Source organism: Drosophila hydei, unplaced genomic scaffold (assembly GCF_003285905.1).
Source record: "Drosophila hydei strain 15085-1641.00,03,60 unplaced genomic scaffold, DhydRS2 tig00008122-arrow-pilon, whole genome shotgun sequence".
NCBI classification, from domain to species: Eukaryota; Metazoa; Arthropoda; class Insecta; order Diptera; family Drosophilidae; genus Drosophila; species Drosophila hydei.
This window is the reverse complement of record NW_022045833.1, coordinates 5027013-5053351: the sequence shown is the minus strand read 5'-3', so window position 1 is coordinate 5053351 and position 26339 is coordinate 5027013. Positions and strand designations below refer to the sequence as shown.

At 37.0% G+C, this 26339-nt stretch overlaps 5 protein-coding genes and 1 long non-coding RNA gene across 9 annotated transcripts in view; 4 read left to right on the top strand and 2 right to left on the bottom strand.

Annotated features, from left to right (window-relative positions):
* The window catches only part of LOC111593947, a 68093-nt gene extending 55074 nt beyond the window's left edge, over positions 1–13019 (top strand). The window contains exon 4 of the long non-coding RNA XR_002751077.2: positions 12833–13019. This is a non-coding gene — a long non-coding RNA (uncharacterized LOC111593947). The remainder of the gene's footprint in view (positions 1–12832) is intronic.
* Positions 1–17448, bottom strand: part of LOC111593945 (pneumococcal serine-rich repeat protein) — a 91352-nt gene extending 73904 nt beyond the window's left edge. The window contains exon 1 of one of the 4 annotated variants that reach the window (XM_023307035.2): positions 17093–17448. The gene's annotated coding sequence lies outside the window, so the exon portion shown is untranslated. Of the gene's footprint in view, positions 1–12071; positions 12221–15361; positions 15608–17092 lie in introns of those variants that run through there. The other 3 variants (XM_023307037.2, XM_023307036.2, XM_023307034.2) reach the window with 3 other exon arrangements.
* A 156-nt stretch (positions 17449–17604) lies between these two features.
* On the bottom strand, positions 17605–19965 carry LOC111593827 (nucleolar GTP-binding protein 1). The gene is made up of 3 exons (XM_023306860.2): positions 19799–19965; positions 19396–19670; positions 17605–19338 (listed from the first exon to the last, which is right to left on the bottom strand). The coding sequence occupies exons 1-3, from the start codon at positions 19844–19846 to the stop codon at positions 17703–17705; spliced, it is 1959 nt and encodes a 652-aa protein (XP_023162628.1). The 5' UTR covers positions 19847–19965; the 3' UTR covers positions 17605–17702.
* A 148-nt stretch (positions 19966–20113) lies between these two features.
* On the top strand, positions 20114–21539 carry LOC111593869 (zinc finger protein 254-like). The gene is made up of 2 exons (XM_023306930.2): positions 20114–20214; positions 20279–21539. The coding sequence occupies exon 2, from the start codon at positions 20323–20325 to the stop codon at positions 21481–21483; it is 1161 nt and encodes a 386-aa protein (XP_023162698.2). The 5' UTR covers positions 20114–20214; positions 20279–20322; the 3' UTR covers positions 21484–21539.
* Positions 21540–21927: 388 nt separating this feature from the next.
* On the top strand, positions 21928–24138 carry LOC111593857 (eukaryotic translation initiation factor 3 subunit J). Its single transcript, XM_023306904.2, has 6 exons — positions 21928–22090; positions 22330–22421; positions 22884–22997; positions 23054–23342; positions 23401–23537; positions 23609–24138. The coding sequence occupies exons 1-6, from the start codon at positions 22075–22077 to the stop codon at positions 23669–23671; spliced, it is 711 nt and encodes a 236-aa protein (XP_023162672.1). The 5' UTR covers positions 21928–22074; the 3' UTR covers positions 23672–24138.
* Positions 24139–24385: 247 nt separating this feature from the next.
* Positions 24386–25782, top strand: LOC111593871 (WD repeat-containing protein 89). Its single transcript, XM_023306932.2, has 3 exons — positions 24386–24462; positions 24516–25482; positions 25540–25782. Exons 1-3 carry the CDS (start codon positions 24438–24440, stop codon positions 25778–25780), a joined length of 1233 nt encoding a protein of 410 aa, XP_023162700.2. The 5' UTR covers positions 24386–24437; the 3' UTR covers positions 25781–25782.
* Positions 25783–26339: the final 557 nt, after the last annotated feature.

Genomic DNA, 26339 nt, shown 5'->3' with positions numbered 1-26339 from the left:
TAGCTGTTAAAGCGCTGTTAACAACCTGCTTGTTGCTGTCCATGTGAAGGAGGGTTTTGTGGCTGTGTGTGTGTCGTCGTTTGCGTGTGGGTGGTCTTAAACGGCAAAATGGTGAGCGTACAACTGTTTGTATGTGTGTGTGTGTTTGTGTTTTTGTCAACAGAACTTTTCGGACCCAAACACCATTTTTTTCATTATATTTTATTTGATTGTATTTGCGAGCGAGTTACTTTCACTTTCAGATGTCAATGACAAGCATTAATAATGCTTAATTAGTGTTTCGCCCAGAGCAAGCACAGTGGGACGCACACATAGCTATATGTATGTAAATATGGTATGCGTTGTACAACGTATCGTATACGCAATATGCTGAACTGTGTCCTGTCTCGCATACAAAATTGCAATTGGCATTAATGCACTCAACCATGGCCTATACTACAATATATATGTAATTGTTAATATTAATGAGGTGCAATTAGCCGATGAAATCTGGTACAGAATTGTAAATGCCATTAGCTGGGCCCAAGGCAAATTCGCCCACGGCGCCTGTTTAAATTTAATCAACTATATATGCAGTCGATGCTCATTCACTGCTGGGTATTCAATTATTGACGCCTATTTTCGCCGCGGCGGCCTTCACACGATTTGGTAGGCGTGGCGAAGTGGCGTAGCGCAGCGTAATGCATACACAAAAGGCGAATGCCAAATAAAACATGCACATGGCTTAAAACACATGACACCGAAACAAGAGAAGCTCAGCGGCCAAAAAAGAAAAAAAATTGACGAAAAAATGGCTTTAATTTAACTATTTGCTTAAGAGATACTCTGTAAATGGTGTAAAACACTTTAAAAGTACTTCTGGGGCAGCAGAAGTCCCGGGAACAGCAGCTATTAGCATTAACGTTAACAGGTTAACATTAACAGTAGCAGTAACAGTAAGAGTTTTCTCAAGCAGTTGGCAGAAAAGAGATACTCTGTAAATGCTCTATGGTATATATTTAAGGTCACAAAGTTAGTAAATGCTTTAAAAGTATAGCCGATAAATCTTTGAGAAGCGATTCATTGAGAAGCGATTAATAATTGTTCATTAATACAGTAAGAGTAACAGTATATACTCCAATGATAATAACAGGTGCACGTTAACAGTGGCATGGACATTGACACGAGTATGGTAACATTTTGGTAAATTCTTTTAATGAAAGCAAAAGTAATAATAAGCGCAATACAAGCAATTAATAGAGATTAACATTAACTTTAACATGATTTCTAATTCAGTTTATTAGTTAACATAATCTTCTTTTAAATACACTTCACATGTATAAATGGAATCTCTTCACAACAATACATTTCTGTCTGCTTTGCACGCATGTTCCGCCCAAAATACCCTAGCGTTAGCCTTCAATACAGGGTGTGTAAATAAAAACGGAACAAATAGAAAACGCTTTTTGCACTGGCACGACCTTTGAAATTAGAGTTCTGAGATGCGCACGTAAAGTTTGTGTGTGCAGAGTGTGTGTATATGTGAGTGTGTGTGTGTATGTAAGTATGTGTGTACATTCAAAATGAGTCCTTGGCCGCAACGAGCTGCAGCAGCACCAGTCCCCAGTTTCTGTTTCTGTTTCTGTTTCAGTTTTCAGTTTCGGTCTCGGCCTCTAGCAGCGTGTCAGATAATTAGTGAAAACTGTCTGTGAAGAAGAGTCTGTCGACGTGGTCCGAGTCGGAGGCTCCACTGTTTCACGTCGACGGCAATGTCATGCCATGTTACCAACCAATGTGCCCCTATGCCTGCTGCACCTGCTCTTCGCCTCGCCTCTCCTCTCGCTTCTGACAGCCTTCGTCCAGATGAGCCATATGAAATGCAGCCTGACACTTTGCTGACACACAAACATGTAAAACGAATGTGGATGAGTGTGAATGTGTGGCAGTGAGTAAATATTCGTTTGTGTGCGTGTCTGCGTGTTGTAACTGTTACATTTCAGCTGACATTCGTAGACACCAATTGTTATTATTGTTGCTGTTGCTGTTGCTGCTGCTGCTGCTGCTGCTGCAGCTGCTTCAAATGTTTGTCTGCATTCTTACAATTCATTTAGGAACATCTTTTGCCTGTATGCAAATGCAAAAAGTCAGCAGATATCGATGACAGTTGTAAGATACCATTGGGGCAATTAAAATTATTTGGTAGATAGTATATATTTCAGCAAAAATGACAAGGCATATATGTGGTAAAAATCAGTATATATATTAAGATATCATGAATACGAAGCGACAAAAGAAAAACTTCTTAGCTGGTTTATTTCTTTTCTATTTCTATTTTAGCATTTGTTTAATAAAAATTTTTAAATATTTTACTGCAATTTAACAATTGTTTTAAGTTTATTTAAGCAATATTATAAACATCAGTTACTTTAGGTAAGGGAAATACACATATCCAATATTTTTCACATAACTCCACTAGTTTCCGAGTTTCTCGAGGATAGACGCAAAAACATAGAAAAATCTTGCTTCTTCTGATCTAGACAAACATAACGGAATTAAATTGAATACATGGTATCTAGATGTTAATAATACAAGTGTTGCATATCTAGATATCAATTACTAAAAGCTCGGTCTGCTAAGCTATGAGTTCCCGGAGGATAGATGATAAATTGCTCTATTTTTTATTTTGTATTGAATTGTAGCCACATTTTTCACATATGCGCTGCTTCAAGGGTATTTGGCTGTTAAGTTTCTTTTATTTATAGAAATTGATTCCTTTTAAAAAGTTCCATTTGTGTTAAACAACAGGCTGAAGGCTGTTGAAGTTCCCGCCGAGCGAGCACGCTGCGACGTTTTCTGTTTATTTGGAATAGTCGCTGTGTTATTTATAGACTTTCTTTTCTTTGCTATTCTGCTGCAGTCACATCAGTCGCAAATCAAACGATTCAGCCAATCAGCAGCTGCAGTCTCCCGCCCCACAGCCAGAAAACGAAAATCAACTATCGTAAGATATTTTTTCTTTATCTCTGTCTCTATAAACATGTGTGAGTCGAAGGAGAAATGTTTACAGTTAATTTGTTTTGATTTTCGATTTTTGGTATTCGGCTGCCAATTGTTGTTGTTGCTGTTATTGTTGTTGGTGTTTGGCGTTTTTATGAATGGGCTGCCTTTCCGTTTGTCATTGTCGGCAACAGCAACGGTAAAATTAAATTTTATTTTCCGCTTAATTTCACGTTTTACCTACAATTGCCAGTCAGCCAGCCAGTCAGGCAACAAACAATGCGTATACGCAGCATTGTCCTTGCCCCTTATCCGTTTCGTTTCATTAATTTTATTTCCATGTGAAACAAATTATGAATGCAGCGTTTATTTATTTGCTTCTTTAAAGTTATGGCGTTGCAATTGCTGTTCCCATTATTATTATTGTTACTGTTGTTGTTGTTGTTGCTGGTAATGGTAAAACATTTGTTCTGGCTCCCAACTTGCCTCAACACGCCCCGATATCGCCCTCTGTCCGCATGACAATCGATTTGTGTTGGCCAGTACGTAAATACAAATCAAATATGCATTACAATTGGCCTGTTGGCCAAACGCTGCAGGCCTTGACCGCCCCGCTGGCCTCTGAATTACCCCCACGAACCTCTCCACCTATTGCTCGAAAACTTCTGTTGTTGCTCACTAGTCTCCCTCTCTCTCTCTCTTTCACTCTCTCACTTTCCCTTTCTTTTTTTGCTGTGCATTTTCAGGCCGCACTTGTAATTTAATGACGCGTTCGCTTCCAGATCACTAGCAGGGTAAAGGGCCCAGCTGTTGCCTCGTTAAAGTTAGCTAACTCAAACATACCCACACACACAGACACGAACACACACTCGCACACACACTCACTCATATATACACAGTCATTACACAGCTGTATCTGAAAACTTGTAGCAAATGGTGTAAAAGATGCCAAGCTGTGTAATTTTGCAACGCCTACTCAGTTAGGAGCAGGAAGTAGCATATGACTGTCATACCTAAACGAAAATACCCTGTAAAAATAGCAGAAAAAGTATTTGAAAGGCAATGTATGGTAAAAAATCCAACTTGGCTAAATATTTTTCACACAAATGCTTCTAGCATTTCAGCTTTTCTACCATATATCCATTATAGCTCTACATCTTATCTTCATCCAGGGTATTTGCTTAGTCTCGCATTTAATCGCCACAGTCGTAACAAGTTTATTATGCCTGAGCAAACAAAATAATTTGTGCGTTCACATAAAATGTTGCCAATGACAAATGCAAAACTTTTAAATTAAAATTCCATTCGATTATAATAAATGTATGAATATTTTTATAAATTACGATTATCGCATTGAATTGAAAAAAATTCTTATTGGAATGCAATGGAAAGTATTGAAACCACAATCGTACCATAGTTATAGCTAGTGTATTTCAATAGCGAATGTCCAACTATAAGTTACTCTGATGAATAGAATGAATAAATGAATAAATAGAATGAAATATTTTGTGTATATTTTGGGAGAAACTATATACCAATATTTATTTATATTTTGTAACTCAAAACAAATGAATTAACCTTAATATCGATTTTCATTGAGATAATGTTAAGGCAAATGCATAGCTTGATCTGAGCGTGCTATAGAATAAGCTCAAATTTCAGTGCTCAAGCTGGTATAAGCAGCAAGATGAACATTGCCAGGGGCGGACAGACGAACAGACAGACTGACTGATGGGCAGGCAGACCAATGGACTGATGGAACGACAGACACAACCGGCTGATGAGGTAAGGGACATTTAGACATTTAGACATACAGACAGACACAACTAGCTGATGGCTAATGGACAGACAGATATAGTCAGACGGGTAGACAGCCAGCCAGCACTGATGGATGGACCAACTGGCGGCAATGCTAGCTCAATTGTTTCAGCATTTCATGCAGATCAGGAAACAGCTGCTTCTATCTTCTGTCACATACACAATTCCCCAAAATTTCCATGAAATAGATAAATTATAGAGTCTTAAAGAAGCAGCTGTTGCTACAAACTACTTATACACTATAATATACTTATATTTAATCTATTTTCATATCCAACCATTATCAACACTCATGATAGACACCAATTATAACTAAACATAAAATCTTGCGCGCATTGTGCATTTGAAAACATTGACAGACTTTAATAGATTCAGAGCAACGCGCAACCTCATAACAATAATGATTATAATAACGATAATTATTAAACATTTTCAAAAGCTAGCACATAGCATAATTGAAAACTCAAGCTGCATACAGAAACTATGCAAAGTGTCAAGGTAAAAACTTAAAACAAAGCTCTAACAAAATTCTCTTTGAAGCAAAAGCATTTCATTAAAAATAACTGAAAATAATAGCTATATATATATATATATATATATATATATATATATATATATATATATATATATATATATATATATATATATATATATATAATAGTTGATAATTAAATCTAAGCTTCATTTATATATGGCATCCAAAGAACTTTCTAAATAGTAATTATAAATATTTGTTTGGCATCTCTAACTTTTAACAGGCAATTAAAAAGTGTCGCCAACCCAAGTTAAAAGTTATTTTTGCTAGTTAAATGAAAAGTTGAAAATTGTGAAACTGAAACTGAAACAGAAAATGCAGCTCAAAATGGTTTGGATGCATCTCAAATCACAAGCACTTAACAGCCATTACTGATGCTGACACACACACACAAATGTAATTTTAGTGCAATTTAATTGCAAAGCATTTAGTAAAATGTTTTTGGCCCAAAGGGCGTAGGACGAGGGCGTGTTTCGGTAGGAACATGCGTTCAAGCTATTAATTAAAGCAGCTCAGACGACACACACACACACTCTGATATTCTATACACACACCCACACTCAGACAGCAAGTGAATGGCAAATTTATAGCTGTTTATAGCTGCAACAAGTTTATCTCGTGTTGCTGCTAACTGGCGCTCATTACGATGCTGTTTGTTGTTGCTGTTACTTGTTCTCGTTATTATTGTTGTTGTTGTTGTAATCACTTTGGCCAAGTTAGAGGCAGCTGCTGTTGTTAGCTGACTGCGCGATTTTTGTGCGTACCACATGGCGTATAAGCAATCAAAATAGCTTTAGCTATAGCCAAATGTTTGTGTCGAGTCGCGCATATTTAAGACACGGCATTAAAAGTTAATGCGCTCATAAACTCACACCAACATACCAACGCACACTCACACACGCGCGCTAATTGCGCCCATGTTGTGGGCAATAGGGGCGACAAATCGATGTGTTGTAAATTTAAGACGCGTTAATCTTAATTACACGCGAGTGCAAAACACACACAACAATAAAAACTGCAATTGCAACAGCAACAACAACGGCTAAGCGAAGAAGAGGAACACATTGTTGATTGCATATGGCTGAGCTATATGTGGGGGACTCATGCATTTATCATGATGTGTGAAGCCGACAGCAATGATTATGAATATATATAGTATACAAAGCAGCTGCGCGTGTGTGTGTGCATATGCCAAAAGAAAAAGCCAAAGACGCCGCAGCAGTAGCAGTAGCAGCAGCAGCAGCAGCAGCAGCAATGGGAAAACGGCTTATCCTTGAGATATAAACTGACATTTAAGCAACTCAGGCAGGCGTATGCATAGCGCACACACACACACATACGTACACACACAAACAAAAGTAAACACAGCTGGCAGGCTTTGCCCTTGTGCCATGCCACGCCTCTCTACTTCTAGCCCCTCGCTGCTAAGCCGCCCTTCACTCGCATTCAATGCAATTGACTTGCAAAAAAGTGTTGCATAGTGCGCGGCGCAGCTTCCTTTTCAGCTGCAGCCACGCCCATTTGGAGGCTATTTGGCATGCCTATTTGCATTTCACTTTTCACCTGTTTTTTTGTGTGCCACACAGATTAGCGGCCCACGAATTACAAGTTCAGCAATTAAATTCAATTGCAGTTTGTGTAAACAGCAAAAAAACGAGGCTAAAATTTTATGGGCTTTTTTTTATTGAAATTAAATTGTTCGTGTTAAATTACACTGCTGCATAATGCCTGGCTGGCTGCTGTTTATGCTGCTGTTACTGTGTGTGTGTGTGTGTGTGCGTGTTGCATGTGTTTATTTGCCCATGCGTTAGCGTTTGTGCGTCTCGTTTTATATCCTCTGGCACGTCCACGTCGCACGTTAGTCAATGTCATGTTGCCTGCCAACACCAACACAAACACACGCGCAGCACACACAGCACTCTCTCACACACACACTCATACCATAACATTTTGTGGCATTTTCTGCATGTGTGTGTATGTGTCTGTATGCGGCATGCATGTGGCAGATATGAAGTATTTGTCCGTTGCGCTGCTGGCATTTGCTTTTTTTGTCACATTTTTTCGCAATACCCTGTAGTACACGCGATGGGTATGCCAACTAGCAAACATTTCACATACTATATATATTATATTTGTAAGTTAATAAAGCATTTGAACCTAATGCCAGACATAAAACACCTTTAATACTCTTTACAGCGCATCTGAAAGTTGGTCATTTTTGAGAGTATCTACACTAAACACAATTTACATATAAATTTATAAGCTATTTAACATATTTCTCAAAAATATATTATTTGACACAAAACTTAAGTCGTTTTTATTATTTAGAGGGTATATACTGGTTTATCTTTCTTGCTCATTTCGCTTTCTTCGCGCAAATGGGATACTTTTAACTCAGTCAGAAAGTTTGACGCGCACAGACAAAAATTTATGCACTTTTCTAATTACGCGTTTTGATGTTTGAAGAAAATATTGGAGAAATTTTTTATGGGAGCTTCTGGAAGGCTAAAGATAATTTAAAACTTATAAGAAATATTTTAAAGTGTATTAATTTACCTCTGAATAGATTAAATTCGAAAAGAAGAATGAAAGACTCTGATAAGGGGACAATAGAAAATAGAGAAAATGGAATACAGAAAAAAATAGAGAAGAGTGAATATAGAAGATAATATAAAAATGAGAACACAGACTTCAACTTCAAATGCAACTCTTCCAAAAATGATCTATTATTACTGTATAATATTTAAATGATTTAGCCGATGAGAAAGATTAACTAGATAGACTAACATGGATAAAATATTTTGGTTGCTTGTAGTGAGATTTTAAGTAATGCTTGATTAGCTCTGCCTTGACGACAAAGAAAAAATAAAACATTGTTATAAAAGTTGAAATTCTGCTAAAGGATTTTTACAAAAGGCTAGACCAAACAATCGAGTCTGCTTGCTTATATTCTCCCTTATTAGCCAATATATTTTATTATATCTCACCCATTAAGAGCATTAACTATTCGTTGCACAGCGTTTCTCAGTTTTCTTTTCGCCATTTTGCTTATTTAATGACTTTTCAGCTTGACTTTTGGCTTAACTCAGTTTGTCAGTTGAGCGCTTTATCAGTTCATCAATGCCGCACAATGTGGCCTCACTCTAATTGCAATATATATATAATATGATTTATCATGTATATTTTGCTATTTAAATACATTTATATGTATTTATACAGACTCATATGAAGTTTAGCTTATGCTGACCGCAATGGCAAATGGCTATTTAGTTTATGCAAATATTATTTGCCAATGCGGTTGCACCCTTAATTTGTTGATTTATATACAGTTAGTCAAATAAAAACGCCTGCCACGCCCACAAACTGTCAATGCTAATTGCATTTCGTTTGGCTAGCGGCCCAAAGGAATTTTATATTCAATTTCACAAAATGCCAAGAAAACTTTCCAAGTGCCTCCCAATCGAGTGAAGGACGCACAATTGAGGATGCGGCTGAGGATGCGGATGCGGATGCGAATGCGGATGTCCTTTAGACATTTGCTCGGTTACTGATTAGCACAGCCAGCGCAGCAGCTGCTCCTAATTCAATTAACAGCTAATTCTGTGAAGAGCTTAGCATAAAAGACAAATACGTTTAATCCAACTGAAGTAGAGTTTCCATCTCTGTTCGAATCAATAAAAGTGAAGGAGAGCCTGGGGAAGCTAGAAACTACTTTTTATATAGACCATACATGCATTAGCTATTATTTTCAGTTTTATTGGTCAGGCTAACGAGCAACTTGAGTTTGAGTATCTCTTTGTTTCCCCTACTTTCAGAGCTAAACGTTTGATAGACGCTCGTAAAGCTCTTGACCCGCTTGAGTGTCCCTATGTTCAGTCTTTTATAGGTTTTTCGCTCTCTCTCATAATATATATATATAAAGTTATATGAGAAATATTAGCTCATATATCTAAAAGTAGCTCTTTCAAAGCCATTTACTTATTTCTGCTGTTTAGCAGTAACTCAACTTAAATATACATTTACAGGGTATCAGTTAGTCGAATAAATTAACGTACGGCTATATTTACATATCGTAATTGATGTTGTACATCGATTTACGCCATTAAGCACAGCTCGACAATCGTTCGCTATTTACGATTTATGATTGTCGGCTGTGACTTGCATTTGCAATTGCAATAATTTATTAAAAAGCTCATCAATTAGGCACAATATAAGGGTGTACAATAAATAAATTCAATGTCGAATAAATGATGTTTGTTGTTGTTGAAAAATAGCCAGTCAGACTGTGCCAGAGCACGGCCAATAGCCAGTATCGGGCTGTTGGTTAAGCGTTGGCCATGCAACATCCGCAACAGAACCGAAAAAGGGAAATTGCTCTTAAATACTTAGACCCCAAGGCAGATCTCGTTGTGTGTGTGTGTGTGTGTGTGTATGTGTGGGTGTTTGCCTGATAATTTGAAAAAGCAAAGTCAACGTCAAGCAACAAATGCTGATGATGTATGTCCCGACAGGCTGTGCTCTATGCCATAAATATGACGCGTTGTGTATAGTATATATACATATATATGTATGTATTCATATATATATATATATATATATATATATATATCGATGATTAAGGAGTTGTCATATGCTAACCGCAACAATGGCAACAAAGCGACCGAGCACAACAATAGAAGCCTTTTGTATTTGTAGCTGTATTTGTGTCCGTGTGACATGTCCTTGTGCTGCGTATTGCTGCGAGAAGCTGTGTCACAGTGGCAGCCAATGCACTGAGCGAAAACTTTTATACATCTTAAGAAGTTTTTAAAAGTGAAAAGATTGCAAAGAGATTGTTCAATTAGATAGATGGACAGACATTCAGATATTTAGTTATGCTAGATAGAGACAGTAAGATAGCTAAAATGTTAGATAAGCTATGGAATAATTGGACACATTTTAGAAATTGAAATATATAGATAGATAGATATAATGAATAAAGGGGGCGAATATTTACAGAAGCAGTAACAGCAGTAGTTACCATAGACCAGATCATCGAGGCATTATCTTACTACCAATTGCCAAATATTTTCATAGATTCACAAATAAATCTCTCTGCTTATCCATCTGTCTACATGGTAGAGTGAGAGAAATATCCATCCATATATAAAGATGAATATATACTGAAATACGCACACGAAAGTTGTGCAAAGTAGAAATGGATAGAGGGAGACATACGTTGGCCAAATTCATTGGATTTTTATAAGCTTCTAACATTATTTCAGTTATAAATATACTTCAAGGTATATAAACATATATAAATACAATAATCTTACAATAATTTGAAAAAAACCCAATTATAATTATAAGTAAACATTAAAAAAGGGCTCAGAAAGGTCCTTCTTCTCTTTGAAGCCACAAAAAAAAAAAGAAATTCAATTTTTTACAAAATTAGCTAAACTAAATCATTGAAAATTTCTCAAATATTGTAAATCAAAGCGAATAAAATCTTCATTTAAAATCAAGAGCCCTATGGAATCAACTCTAAACAAATTTTGATTTCCCTTCAGCAGCAAAATGAGCCTGACATATGATAGCTGAGCTATGTATATTCCCGTAAGGCAAACCCCATTAAAAACGTTTAATTTACTTGGCATTTGCCGCTTGATTAACAATTTAGACAGTTGCGTTCAGGTGTAGTCGTGCCAAAATACCTGTGATTTAAGCTCAGAAGGTTTTGGCCCAGTCGTGCCGCCAGCCACGCAGCTAACAAAATTCGCATGCCAATGCCACGCAGATTTGTATTATTTATGCTGCCAACACAATATGCTGCCATATGTGTATATATATGTATGTATATTTACCTTATATATATATATATAGATGTATATATATACATATAGACATTCATGCGATATGTAGCCAGCAGTGCAGCTGCCGCGTTCCCAGAAAAAAACCAAAAATACACATTCGACCCGCACACAATAAACATTTTCGGTGTTTCGCTAAGGATATTGAGGTCCTGTGCACAGATTTATGCGAAACTTTAAAATACATTTCCATTGACAGGGCAGGCGAAAAGAAGGCAAGAAGAAAGCCGAAAAGGGATGGCCGAAAAATTCAAACGGATGTTTATAAGGCAGAAAATGAGACGTCAGGCAAGTCGTATACAATTATCTTCCCATATATATATATATATATATATATATATATATATATATATATATATATATATATATATATATATATATATAAATGCGTGTGTATACATTACATATATCTAAATATATATATATATAACAATGTATTTGAACAAAACTTTTCAAACAGCTTCTAGACTGAGCTGAGCTCAGCGAGACTGAAGTATTTCAACTTTGATTTCAAGTTTTTATATTTTATTTTGCGTTACACATACGCCCTGTTGGCCTCTTATATTTTGTATCACACATACGACCTGTTTCGGCCTGCATGTCCAGCCGTCGCTTATGCGAAAGCATGTCCTAAGCTGTGGCAAATACAAACTTGCAGCCTGTGGCAGAGATTAAAGGCCAAGCACACACACGCACACCATCTGATATCTATTCAATGCAAAAATTTAGCTTAGACTGTAGATAAAAAGTTGGCTCTGATAGTTTGTTATAGCTGCTTGGGGGCTTAAATCTGTGATGGATTTATTAGACAATTGTTAGGTTTTATATACACGGCATTGTAAGCAGCTTAAGAATATATAGTAGATAACTATTTTATTCAAATAAATACTCACATTTGTTCATTATAGTATTTATATCGCTTGTTGTGTGCTTAATAAATATCGCTTTTGTTTTAAGGCTGTTAAATCTTGAAGATGGAAGAGGTCTCCTTATAAGTATGTAGATACATATATGTATACATATTTCTATATGTAATTTTATATTTGCATCCAGTTGAAATTGTTGTCCATTTGAGTTTTAATTGTTGTCAAACTATTTAATAAAATCTGTTATTAGTCATATTTGATTTATAAATATTATATAACTTATTATTATTATGTTTATTATGAATTATTATTATTATTATTATTATGAAAGCCTTTGTTGTTATAATTATTAAATTATTTATATATTATATAATTAATTTTATTTATATTCTCTTTTATTGTATTATTTATAGATATTTTTGATGTTTTCTTAAATTATTATTAGTAATTATTAAATTTTAGAAATTTTGTATTGTATTCATCTTTTTTTTTTAGACATTAAAATTATATTTTTTTTCATTATCATAATTTTAATATCTTTTATTAATATTTTATTATTTATCATGGCATTTTCACTTTTTCATTATTATATTATTATTAAAATTTAATTTAAATAATTCTTTAGATTAACGTGAATATTATATTATATTTTATAATTATAAAATGTTATTAATCATATAATTCGCCTATTACTGTTTTTTTTTATTTATTATTTTATTTGGATATCAACACTCAAAACATCTAAAACTTATTACATTTGTTTTTTTTTATATATATTTATTTTTCAGCTGCTGTCTTTCACGCACTTCCGAAACACATAATTAAACGTTGTTCAACACTTGTTCAACAGCCTTCTTTTTCAGACAACATTCTATTTTGTTAAGCTAATTTAGACTGACAATCAAAAATATACAAAATAAAGGCAGTTCTTTGGAATTTTTCGGGTCCCCTGGGAATTCTGTAGAGAACTTCGAATTGTGGTTCGTATGTATGTATGTTTGTATATAGATGTGCATATCTATATATGTATATATATTTCTTATACCGTTTCCATAAACACCTCCTCAATGCGTATACACTTCAAAGCACAACAAATTGTTTTTATTTCTTTTGCGCACTCATGTGTGTACAATATATACAACATGTACCATATATGCATACATATAATACATATATATGCCTAAATATGTGGCATATAAAGCTTGTATATATACGATACGAGTCATTTGTTTATTTGCACGGCAATGTTTCATTATATATATATATATATATTTTTTGGTAACAAAAAAATGTTGCCAGCATTTTGCTGACAATTAATTGTGCATTAATTTTAATTAGGTAAATATTTCATCCTCTTTGCGAGCAGACTCATAGACGACGGCGTAGAAAATGGGGGTTTTGGGTGTTTTTTTTTTGCTGAACGCAGCAGCAAAAACAACTAAGCAGTAGACTTTTCCAATTAGCAGCCAGGCCATTTCTTCTGCTTTTACTGCATACATATGTATGTTCGTAGTATATAAATCATAGAGCAGCTTCTAGACAAGGCTTAACGCCTTAGGCTCAAGGCGTAACTGGGAAGGCATAGGCGGCGGGTCTGGGTATTGAACATTTGGGCGACCAATAACAAAGAAATTCAGTTAGAAGCCTGCAAAAGCAATTGTCAGCTAGTCAGAGTGAAACTTGATAGATTTTTATGCATAACTTGACATATATACATATATATGTATATATATGCATGTATGTGTGTACAGTGAAACTTCACTTAAAAGAAGTCAAATTGTAGAATCTTTACTATACTATAAATGTTGTACTGTACAATCGCTTCCTTTGAAGCTTTACTGTAGAATCAATGTTGGTTTAGCTTTTATACAAATAAAAAACTTTTCTAAAGCAAATTTTATGCTGAACGAAAAAAAACGTTTACTTAACTCGGAAGAACGTTTGCTCAAAAAAGCTAGCAAAGATTTGAGTGGATATACAAACATATATATATATATATATATATAGATATATATCTATATATATATATATATATATATATATATTTATATATCTATAGATTTATATGCACGTAAACGTTGCCAATACTTAGACACGAAGCAACAACGGCAATTTACACTCATAATTTATCTGTGCAGAGCTTTGAGAGCCTCACAAAAATTTTGACATACTTCAAGGCGTCGCACACGAATACACATGCACACACAAGCACGCAGAGCGAGCGAGGCGTGTTGCCACACAAATTGAAATTCTGGCAGCGGCAACAGCTTCAACTTGTTGACGACGTCGGAAGCAGCCGCAAGTAGTGGGCGTGAAATGCTGGGAAGGACGCGAATACAGCAGTAGCAGCACAGGCAGCAGCAGCAGCCGAAGCAGAGGCAGCAACAGAGGCACCAGTGGAAGAAGAAAAAAATCACAAGGCACAGCTGGATTCAACAATTTGTTGAATGTACATATACTCGCTACACTCACAGACACACATCTCTATATGTGTATTACAAGAAAAAACACACAAGAAAAAAGTAAAAGTATGTGTTGGACTTTTTTCGCTTTATGTAAAAACGAAACGAAATATACACTCACACACACACAGATAGATGAGCACGTCAAGTGCTGGGCAAACGGTTTGCGGCAAGTTTTTTTTGCATGTATGTGTACCTGCCTGCTAGCCAGCAAGTGCGTGTATGAAAGAAAGAGAGAGTGTATGTAACAGCAGCCGGAACGACAGGCTCCAAAATGTAGCTCCGAATCCAGCGTTAAAGAGCAAATAAATGGCTCGAAACAAACAAAAAACAATAAAAACGAACGCGAAAAAGATAAAGCATAGGCGAACACACAGACAGTTAACAGTTAGGCAGCGCAGCAGCCGCAGCAACAATAGCAGCAAAATGCGCGTAAAAACTTTAGATGCAGGTGTGTGTGTGTGTAACTACGACTCCGTATTATCTTAAAATTAATTTCAAGAATTGTTTATGTTGACTTTTCTTAGAAAACGCAACACTGCTGTTTAATTTAAAGTTAAATTATTGTTTTCTAGTTTGTTTATTCGACTATTTGGCTTATTTTATTATTATTTTAAAGTAAATTCAAACAATTTGTTTACGTTGATTTTTTATTTTTAGTCCGCAATTTTATTCAACGTTTAAATATTATGTTTCACTTGCACTTCATTGTTTAAACACATTTATTTATACTTTTTTGTATATTTATTTTATACCACTGGCAATCTTGTTGTTTTTCTTTTGTAGGATGTTGAATTTTTTATGAAGTCGCAACGTGCATACACACAAACACTGATATTCGCTCCGCTCACTTACTAGGATGAGGCGAGGAAGAGGAGCCGAAGGAGGAACGACCCGCGCAGTTTTCGACCGTTCTCTACTTGCGTAGGTATACGTATACGTGTGTATATGCGTTTGTTTGTTTGTTGTATCATATACATTCGGTAAAGGGTATGTGTCCCCCCAACGATGTGAACAGATCGAAGTCTCGGCCACTACTGACAGCGAGGGCGCTGCTGTCAGCTAGAATATAGCAGCATACCTCTCTTCCCCTCTAACAGTGCGCTGTTAATGTTACGTTACATGATAGGGCCACTCACCGCACTCAATGCGGGCAATAGGTCAGTGTTAACAGTGTGTGTGAGAACGAGCGCTGCTGCTGCCGCTGTCGCTTTCGCGGTCACTGCTAATGTTACTGTTGCTGTTACGCTCGCAATCTGTTAACTTTCTTACTGTTCCTGTTGGACTGCTTGTTTCTGATTTTCTTTTTGTTTTTGTTTTTTTTTTTTCAATCTGGCTAGCCTTAGTCTGTTATTTATGCGATACTGTTGCATGTTTTAGTCCAAGCATCTGTTTTCTATCAAAAACTTTGTTGTGAACATTTACGAAGAACTAGTGTGCGTGTGAGTGTGCGTGTGCGTTTGTGTCCCTGTAGGTGTATAGCCATATGAGTACGTCGGATTGGAAGCGTTTTATGGCACTGCTTCCGTTAGCCAAGCGGAAAAATGTTTACTACGAAGCAACACAAGGAGAGCAATATGCAAAATGGCTCTTGTATGTGTAAAAGTGTGTGTGTTTGTTCTGCTTCCATTATTCTTTTGCTTGTTGTTGCTTGTGCCATGTGCGATGATAGTCGGCACTCGGGCATGGGCTAACGGTAATGCGGCTATTTCTTTTCTTTCTTTTTTTGTGCGTATTATTTAAAATAACTGTATGGAAATTGTCAGCGCAGGTTTCAAGCACGAAGACAGTAAAAGCTCACTTGAGCGAACTGCATATTAAATGGGATCCCAGGATTAGCCAAATAATGAGAGCATTTTTTACGAATTCTTTTTTAGGTTTAATATTTCCAAAAGCTGCTGCACCACAAACAAAAAATAAAATAGAGTTTAAGCATGATTGCTTTTTAAAAATTCTAAAAAAAGGGAAATTGAAGCTGCATAAAATGATCCACGTTAAGCACAGGCTTTACTGTAGATATGTAAATACATACCGATGTACATATGTATATATAGTGCACAAAGCAGCAGCTGCAGTATATGCATAACTGTGTATATATTGTGTGCGCGATGGAGCAAAAGGTTGCTAGGCACGCTGTGGCGCTAGCAAAGTCAATTAAGCTAACCAAAAGCAAAGCTTCAAAAAGAAAAAGTCAGCAGTAGACGCAGCTGCTCAAAAAAAAATACGCCAGGAAGACTCAGACGTGAGCAGCACAGCAGCAGTAGCAGTTACAGTTATTCTTGTTGTTGCTCTTGCTACAGACTTGCTTGTTGTTCTTGTCGTCGTAATTGTAACGCGCCGCGGCGTGCGTAAAACATACAAACACAGCTTCAACATCAAGAATAACTGTAACCCACACACTTTGCTAATGGAGCCGTGTGCTTACGTTGATGTTGTTGCCATAGCCACAAAGGGAATACACATGTTCATACAGCTACGTGCACACATACATATACACACACGCACACACTCACACATGCACACACGCACACACTGACACGCAATGAGCTGTTGCTGCCAAACACGCGCCACTTTGATTAGCCTCACACTTGATGCGTTTTGCTTAGCATTTCAATTTACATTTCAGTAGACAGCCGAACAAATCAATTGTATATTCTACGTTTATTTCATGCTTATCGTTTGTATCCAAAGTGATTTTGTCTTAAACGCGAACTGTGAATTAACTATTTATTGGCCGAGCAACAGCTGAACGCAGCTGAAAGCCTGCGCGCGTGTTCAAAGTACGGCATCAACTGTTTGGTTCCCACGCTCACTGCGACAAACTTAACAGAAGCAGCGGCACCAGCAGCTGGAGCAGCTAAGTTAACAGAGAAGAGAGCCTTGCATGTTAGTTAACAGCGAGCCAAAGTTGGCCAATAGGTCAGTTACACTGCAGCTTCAGCTGCTTTGCCGCAGCGCCGAAAACTCAATGTTAAAAATTAATTTTCATTAACAGGCAGCGAGCAAAAATTAAGATGACCTTCAAATATCCTGACTAGCCAATACCCTATATTGAACAAAAATTTATTTTTTATAAATATTCCAAACATTTGAATATTTATTTAAGAAAACTTGCATTTCTTTTGTATAGATGTTTGCTAGGATGCAGTTTGTACAGCGATTAATAAGGATAAAACTATAGGTAAATCTAAGGCACTTAACGACGATCGGTTTTGCCCGTACCACGTTTGCCGGAGTACAAATGCTTTGGCATTTTGGTGCCAATAAAACGATCCGCCTCGCCCTTAAGACCCATTCGTGTCACCTTCTTCGCAATGTCGCGCTTTGCCATGATCTGTGCCTTCTTCCTGATGGCAACATCCTTGATGCCGAGCGTATCACGTGTCGGCTTACGCTTCAATGGCTGGCCTGTCTTCTTGACCACCGCTGAGGATTCTTTGTCGAGCAGCGGCTGCTTGGGCGTCGTCTTGCTGCCAACAGCGACAACACCACGTCGCAGGTCCATAACAGATTTCGTGAAATTGGCCTGTTCATTGCCAGACATATCCACACCAAGTCCTTCCATGGTTTCCACGAGTTTTTTGACGGAACGATCACGCACCTTGGGCTGCTTGTGACGCGGAATGATGGGCTTGTTCTTTCTGGATGACAAACGCTTTTCGTCGCGCAACTCGAAACGTTTGCCACGGATTTGTTTGGCCATTTCGCGTATCTCTTTGAGTGTCTCGTCCATGGACATGTCGGGCACTGCATAAACCCCACCAGCCTCTCGGAGTCCCTCCTCGCGTTCCAGTTCCTCCAGCTTCTCGAAGATGTCGGCATCGATGTAGTCCGCAATGTTGCGACCCTCCCAGAATTCGGGTATCACATCGTAACGCTCCTCCTCTGCAATTTCCTCGTAGTTCTTCTTCAGATCCAGAGTGTAATCATCACCCATCTCTTCCTCAATCTCCTTCTCCAGTTTGCGTTTACGCTCAGCCTTCACAGCGTTCTTCTCAAGACGTGCCAACGCCTGCTCTGGTATACAAGGAGATCGAACCTTGTCATCACGAGGTGCAGGCATAGCCACATGCAAGCGATTCAGTATGTTGTCCACCTTCTTAGTGCGCATCTTTTGATCCACACGATAGGAGAGCAGGCGCTCACAAGCCTCCGTTTTCACCTCCATCACACCTGTCTCCTGCACCGTTGACATAAACATAACAGGCACCTGTTTATCCTCCTGCAGCTTTGTGATTATCGCTTGTCGCTCTGCAGGCAAATCCTCGAGCTGAAGTATGTCAATTTTGTTGATGGCCAATATGAGTGGTTTGTTTGTGAATAGAGGCTTAATGCTCTCGAAGAGCGCAACCTGGTCCTCCAAGGAGTGACCGCATTGCTCTGATATATCCATAAAGTACAAGACACAGGCACGCAAATGAGCCAAAGCAGTAATTGCCTGCATTTCAATGACATTGCGTTCCTCAAGCGGATGATCCAAAATTCCAGGGGTGTCAATTACCTGCCAGCGCAGATATTTGTAATCTGTGTGACCAACATACAATGATTTTGTGGTAAAGGCATAAGGCTGCACCTCAACATCGGCGCGTGTGATTTTGTTGATAAACGAAGATTTTCCCACGTTGGGAAAGCCGCAAATGATGATGGTACGTGAATAGGGATCAATGGTCGGCAAACGTGACAAATGCTGACGCACTTGTTCGAGGTATGTTAAATTGGAAGCCTGACGCTTCATAATGGTGGCCATACGACCCAGAGCAGCCTTCTTCAGCTGCTTGCAGCGATACAAAGAGTCACCGTACTTAAGCAGACGCACATAGTCCTTGGCCACACTACAAATATGATTTATATATATCTGTATTTTTTACAGAGTATTCTTATTCACTTACTTATCGATCAAATGCCTAGCCGTGTTTAGCTGACCCAACGCCAGTTTGTAATGATCCTTATCGTACAGCACATTCATTAAATCTGCATAGAATGGATGCACATCATCAAGCTTGGGGAAATCCTGTATTATCTGCGAAAGACGATCGTGAAAATTCTGTTGCGTGTATTTCACCTTGCGCGTGTAAAATGCACGAATACGCGATATTTTATAGCCCTTGTGCACGACGGTGGGTGTCTTGCGCTGTGTCTTGGACAACATAATGTCGATGAAGTCCTGTAAAACACATTAATATAAATAAATATATAAATTTTATATTACGCATTTTGTAAACATTAGATGTAAGGTTATGTAGCCGCCTGCACTGGGTGCTTCGATAGACGTAAACAAATTAAAATGCTTACCTTTGCTGGTGGGACCACCATGATCTTTTTAAAGTTGTACAAACTCATTTTTGTAGTTATTTATTTATTTTCCACGGCACAGAAAAGGAAAATAAAAGGAATTGCTAGCATAAACACCACGCGGTGTTCGCAACAAATTCCAAAAAGACCTGGTATAGACTCTAGAGATGGTAGCCTAAAACGATTGGCATAAAAATCATCGGTATAATACTACACATTAAGAATAGTTGGCAACATGCAAGTATATTTATCGAATGCGATATCGATGCTGCATTTTTTTTATCTTTATTGACGTATTAAGAATAATTGAGCTTAAAATGTTAAGAATTTACAAAAATTATAATTAAAGAATAATAAATAATAAAAGAATAAGATAGAAAACATATGACTGCCGTGTGATGTACAATTGGTCATAAGTATAAATTCTGTATTTTAATGGAAAGACTGTAAATATTAATATCTTAATGTTTTCTGTTTTAGAAGCGAATGTAAATAACAAAATCATCAAAAGCAAATTAAACGAAATGTTGGATAATGCGCGAGGTAAAGCGTTCAAATGTGAACAATGTAACTATACAACCAATCGCTCCTTCGATCTTCGGCGCCATCAACAGCGCCACGAACGGGTGAAACCAGTGGAGGGAACTGCATTTAAATGCAGCGAATGTCAATTTGTAACCAAATGGAAACGCAATATGGGACGCCACATGGAGAAACACAAAAGAAGTGTGGCAACAACGATGGAGGAGGAGGAGGAGGAGCAAGGCAAACAACTGGAGGATCAGACTATAGAGGAGTATATAGTGGAAGTTATAGAAGCAGAGGAAGGTGAATATGATGATGAGCTAAAGGAAGCTGTAGAGGAACTAAACACTAATGTAATCTTGGAGCTGCCTTTGGAGAAGACTAATGAGGCACCGCAGAGAAAATCACAGAAGCGTTTCAAGTGTGAGCTCTGCCGCTACACATCGAATAGAGCCTTCGATTTGCGTCGGCATAAACAAACACATTTTAGAGTAAAAGTCGTTGATGGCATGGCGTACAAATGCTCCGAATGCAATTTCTTAACCAAGTGGAAACGCAATATGAGGCGGCATATGCGGAAACATGAAGAGCCCGACGAAGATGTCGAAGTGGAGAACGCAGTAGAGGAAACCTGTGAAGAAGTCTGCGAGGAAACCCTTGAGGCTGTCTACGACAAGGTATATGAGTCGGCACAAGTGAAAAATGATCCGTCATCCGAGGAATATATAGTTGAGCTCATAAATGCCGAGCTCTTAAATTCGGATTTGGATATGGCTACAATATACACAGCTCCATCGGAATGCTCCGAGACACAATCGCAGGAGGAGCTGCCAGAGAAACGCTTTAAATGCAATCAATGCGAATATGAGTCAAAGCGCGCTTACGATTTGCGAAGGCATTTGCAAGTTCACGAGAAGATTAAGCCCCTTCAAGGCATTGCATATCAATGCAATGAATGCTCCTTTATAACTAAATGGAAGCGGAATATGGGAAGACATATGGAAAAACATAAACCCAATCCACTTGTAGAAGCTGGGACGGATGATGAATTTATTGTAGAACTAAAATCTAATGCACAAATGGATAAAAGAAAGGTCATTGAGATGGAGGACGATCCTGAGGTGTTGCCATCCTATTGGATTGCTCTGCCATCAACATAAAATTGATCGATATATACCCGATATCATGATATTCGAAACTAAAATGTTATATGTACATATGTGTAGAAAAAATGCAATTATTATATACATAAGAAATTATAATTAAATACAATTATTTTTATTATATATATAGAACTTTTTATCCATAAAAATGTTTAAAAATAACTTGACTTTCAAGTCAAATAATCATATCGATTACATCTTCAACAATCAAATGTGTAGATGCTACGCAGTGAGAACATTTGAAAATGCATTTTTAAAAAGTGACAAGCCTTAAAGTCACTAAATTTGAGTCAAAAATAGCCGGAGTTAATAATAATATAAATATTAATTAACTAATTATATAACTATCAATTGGCTTTTAATACATCGATATATCGCATATAAAATGAAATATCGATGTAAGATACATATACATATCGCTGGGACAAAAATCGATACTCGAATATTCCATACATCACTAGTTTCGATAAATTTTTTACATAGACAACCACACGGAATTGTTGCTTAAATTTTGCTTAAAATTATACAAATTGCTACGTCTTAGCACAACATATTTAGGCAAAAACAAATACAAATAGTTCTACTGAAATGGCCGACGACTGGGGTAAGTGCACGTGGATGCGTCATCAAACATAAAACGTGGGCGCTGCGCATGTGGCGCCCCTAACCCAACACCTCCCCTTCTCCCCCACACACACATTCTCTTACTCCTCGAGCGCATTTCCTACAAGAAAGGAAACATGCACCCAACCTTGATATTTTTGTATATTTTTAGCTATTTTAGTCCCATAAACCTATGTATATATGTATTAACCAAAAACGATATATTTTAATAATTGGCAGAATCCGCCGCCGAGAGTGAAATTGTAATACGTCCGAATGCAGCTAACAACATAAACAAGTGGGAGGGTGAAGATGACGACGAAGACGTTAAGGTAAATATACTTGTTTTATATAAAAAAGAAATTTCTGAAAAAAAAACGCATCTACCATATTGTTAAAGCAACCCAATTGTTGCTGTGTTGCTCAGCAACTTTTGTTGCTGTCAGTGATGGCTTGAGTTAAACGCGTGACACGAATGTGCACGACATCACTAGTAATATTATATCGTGCTAAATAAATATAAAATTAAATAATAAAAAATGTATTAAAAATTTGCTTAAAAAAATATTGAACATTTCATATTCTATATTCTATATTCTATATCGACGACGCAATGTTACGATTTTGTATTCGTGTCGTATCGTAACTAATCCAACACGCGTGCATCTCTAATCTAAACTTGTTTTTTTTTAGCTCTTTTGTTAAACTGTTTTCACTTTCAAAATGTACACGTGTGCACTTTACAAATGCACTTTTAACTGTAATAAATAAACTAACCAGTTTTTAATATTCAGGAAAGCTGGGAGGATGAGGAGGAAAAGAAAGATGAAGAGAAGCCAACGAAAACAGAAGCGCCAGTCAAAACTAAACCCAATAAAGCGCTAAAAGCGAAATTGGAGGAACAAGAGGTGAGTTTTTAAAATTATATTATATATATAATAACAATAAAAATTAAAATTCATAGCGCCTAAAAGAGGAGGAGGAACAGAAGCGTTTGGCTGAATTGTCACCCGAAGAAAAATTGGCGGAAAAGCTGCGTTTGCAAAAGATTCAAGAAGAATCGGATCTAAAGAGTGCCCTCGATACATTCGGCGTGACGAGTATAGGCGGTGGCCTCGACGCCTTCAATCCGCAGAGTAAAGAGGAGTTTAAGGAATTTGGTGCCACGCTTAGCTGGAAGGTTGCTCAATACCGAGAATCCATACATTTTCCACAATTCATAGAAGATCTAGTGCGCAGCTTATGCGTAAACTGTAAGCGATCTCATATATACTATATATGCTGATAATTATTATGATGTCCCCTTTAAAGTGAGCGCTGCTGACATTAAGAAGGTCAAAATGAGTGTGGAGAGCTTACACTCGGAAAAGCTTAAAATGGAAAAAGCGAATGCCAAGAAACCTGCCGTCAAGGGCAAGGGAAAAGTTTCATTGCGCACAGAAAATGATGTAGGTCAACTAGATATTGAATATCGATTAACATAATATTTATTAACTACCAATATTTCTGTTTTGTTTAGGATATCGATGGCTATCAAAAGTACGGCAATGATTTTACCGATGATTACGATGATTTTATGTGAATAATAGAATCGATAGTTACACGCATATAACTAATTAATGAATATATATAGTTGCTTGTTGATGCCGAAGAAAGAGAGAGAGATAGAGATGGAAGAGTTCTTCATGTTAAAGAAAATTGCGCAGGAATTAAAAATCCTTTTTTGTTGATTATGATAATGCTGTTTAAAAAGCGCCATATTAATATAAATATATGTACATTATAGTGTTTGCATATATATATATTTGTATGAGAGCACAGTCAAACAGACACCCATAGACAAACCAATATACATAAAAGCATGTAAAAATTATATATATAAATACCTATATATATATATATATTTAATAGAATAACTAAAGTCAAGTCAAGCAAGCAATCAAGAAACCTCAACGAACATTTTTCACACACACATACACACAGGATTAATTAGGTACATGAATGGCTTCTTGTAAATTCACTTTTGTATAATATTATAAAGCGATATTAAATTGTAAAACAAGCTCAAATGTTGTCTATTTATTTTTCGAAATTGGAATCAAGTTCAAATTACTTTGATGGAGATTAAAGTTATCTTGGAAATTTCAAATCAGTTTTTGAAATTAAATTTAATCGACTTATCGTTTTAACGTATGTTTATCGTTGCAATTCTGTTAAGAATAACAGCTTAACATATGTGACGTCATAAAAATATCTCTTAAAAACATGCGAATGCAACTCTGCGAGCTATGGAGTAGCCCTGGTCCCGGCACGTGTGACTCTTCTTCTTCTGTATATTAAACGTAAATATGAGTTTTATTGAATATTTAGACGGTATTTAAAATGGTTATTGTCAATTGGAATGTTATTAACAACAATCATTACAGAGGCTGCAGCTAAGGAACTACCGAGCTCAGAGGATGAAGAAGACATTAAGGACGAGGACACCTGTAGCCCACTACAATTGGCAAAAGAATTTCGCGCCCAATACACAAAAGACGAAGCGGTGTTGTCCTTACAGCAGGACTATGTGTTGGGATTATGTGCAGACACTGGATTTACGCGAATTGTAGCAGGGTTGTCCAATACAGAAGTTAAGATCTACGATTTGAGTGAAGGAGGATTACTAACTACAGTAGAGAAAGACCATGTGCCGCTTTTGCAAAACACCCAGAATACAAACACAATTTGTGGCGTTCGATTTATGGAGGACAATGCGAACACATTATTGGTGAGTACCACAAATGGACTCGTGCGACTCTTCGATTTGCGCACAACTGGTGAACAAGCGAGATTTGAGTGTGAAAGTGGAACATCGCCTCCAGTGCCAAACACCTTCAGCTGCTTCGATCGCAATGCGAATAGCCGAATCCTTTGCTGCGGCACGAAACTGTTCTTGGATAATGCATTTTTAGTCTTCTATGATATAAGAGAGCGTAAACAACTGGGCGTCTACAATGAAAGCCACGCGGATGATGTGACTTCGGTTCGGTTTCATAGCAAATATCCTGATTTGCTTTGCACTGGCAGCACAGATGGGTTAATAAATGTCTTTGACATCAAGGAAAGTGATGAAGATGAGGCTCTGCGCAGCACAATGAATACAGAGAGTAGTGTGCATCGGCTCAATTGGCATCAGAATTCTAATGATCAGGATATCATCACTTGTATTACGCACACAAATGATTTCAAGAGCTTTCAATGCTTGGAATGTGATACGATCTTATCCTTTGAACGTTCTGATATTGTTGCTGGCATAAGACGCAAAAGCCCAGCTAATTTTAATCTCATCAATGCTCACAGTATGAAGGACAATAGCTTATTCTTGCTAGCGGGCACAAACATCAATCGAGGGTAAATATATAATTCTTAACTGGTATATTACATAATTCCAAATTTCTTTCTATTTAGTGAGATTTTGCGTTCTGTGACTGCTTCGGTCAAGGACTCCCTCAAGCCCTTCACAAACTTTGTGGGCAACAAACAAATTGTACGGGAGAGTCTTTACGATGCTAACAGAGATTTGCTTGTCACAGGCGGCGAAAGTGGCATAATTTCCATTTGGACAAACGATGCGAGCAACACAAATAGCAGCAATCAATTGAAGAGTAAATCTGCAGCGGCTAAAAAACGCAAGAATATGCCATATTAAGGACAAAGTTTTATAATAAATAAATAATAAAAAAATTATACTTATACATATTATATTTAAATTCTAAGTAATGTCTTTTTAATTGTGCTGTTTTGGTTTTGCTGCAATTAAAAAAACGATTTTAGCCTCATGCTTTAAATTTAAAAGTGCGCGCCATTGAGCTTGGTGTTGCCAGAACTCGTAGTTTTTCGTAGTTATTTATGGTATATGGCGTTGCCACTTCGTTAGAAGTTGTTTGCTTACGTGCAAAGTCTAGTTGTTTTAAGCACATTACGTGTGTACTAAAACGTTAACGCTCTTATGTAGCGTTTGTATAAAAACGTAAGGTTGGGAGTAGCGTTTTCTTTGAGTTTTTTGGGGTGGTTCCTTTGAGACCTTTGCGACACTTTAAAAATCGATGAAGACAGTGGCGTAGTAAAGACTGAATATATGCTATATTTAGTCATATAGACTTAATTTTGAAATATATAAGGAAAATATTTTATAATGAAAAGAGAAATATGTAAATATTAATAAGAAAATATAATAAGCAACACTAATTTTTTTAAAGGATTAAGAA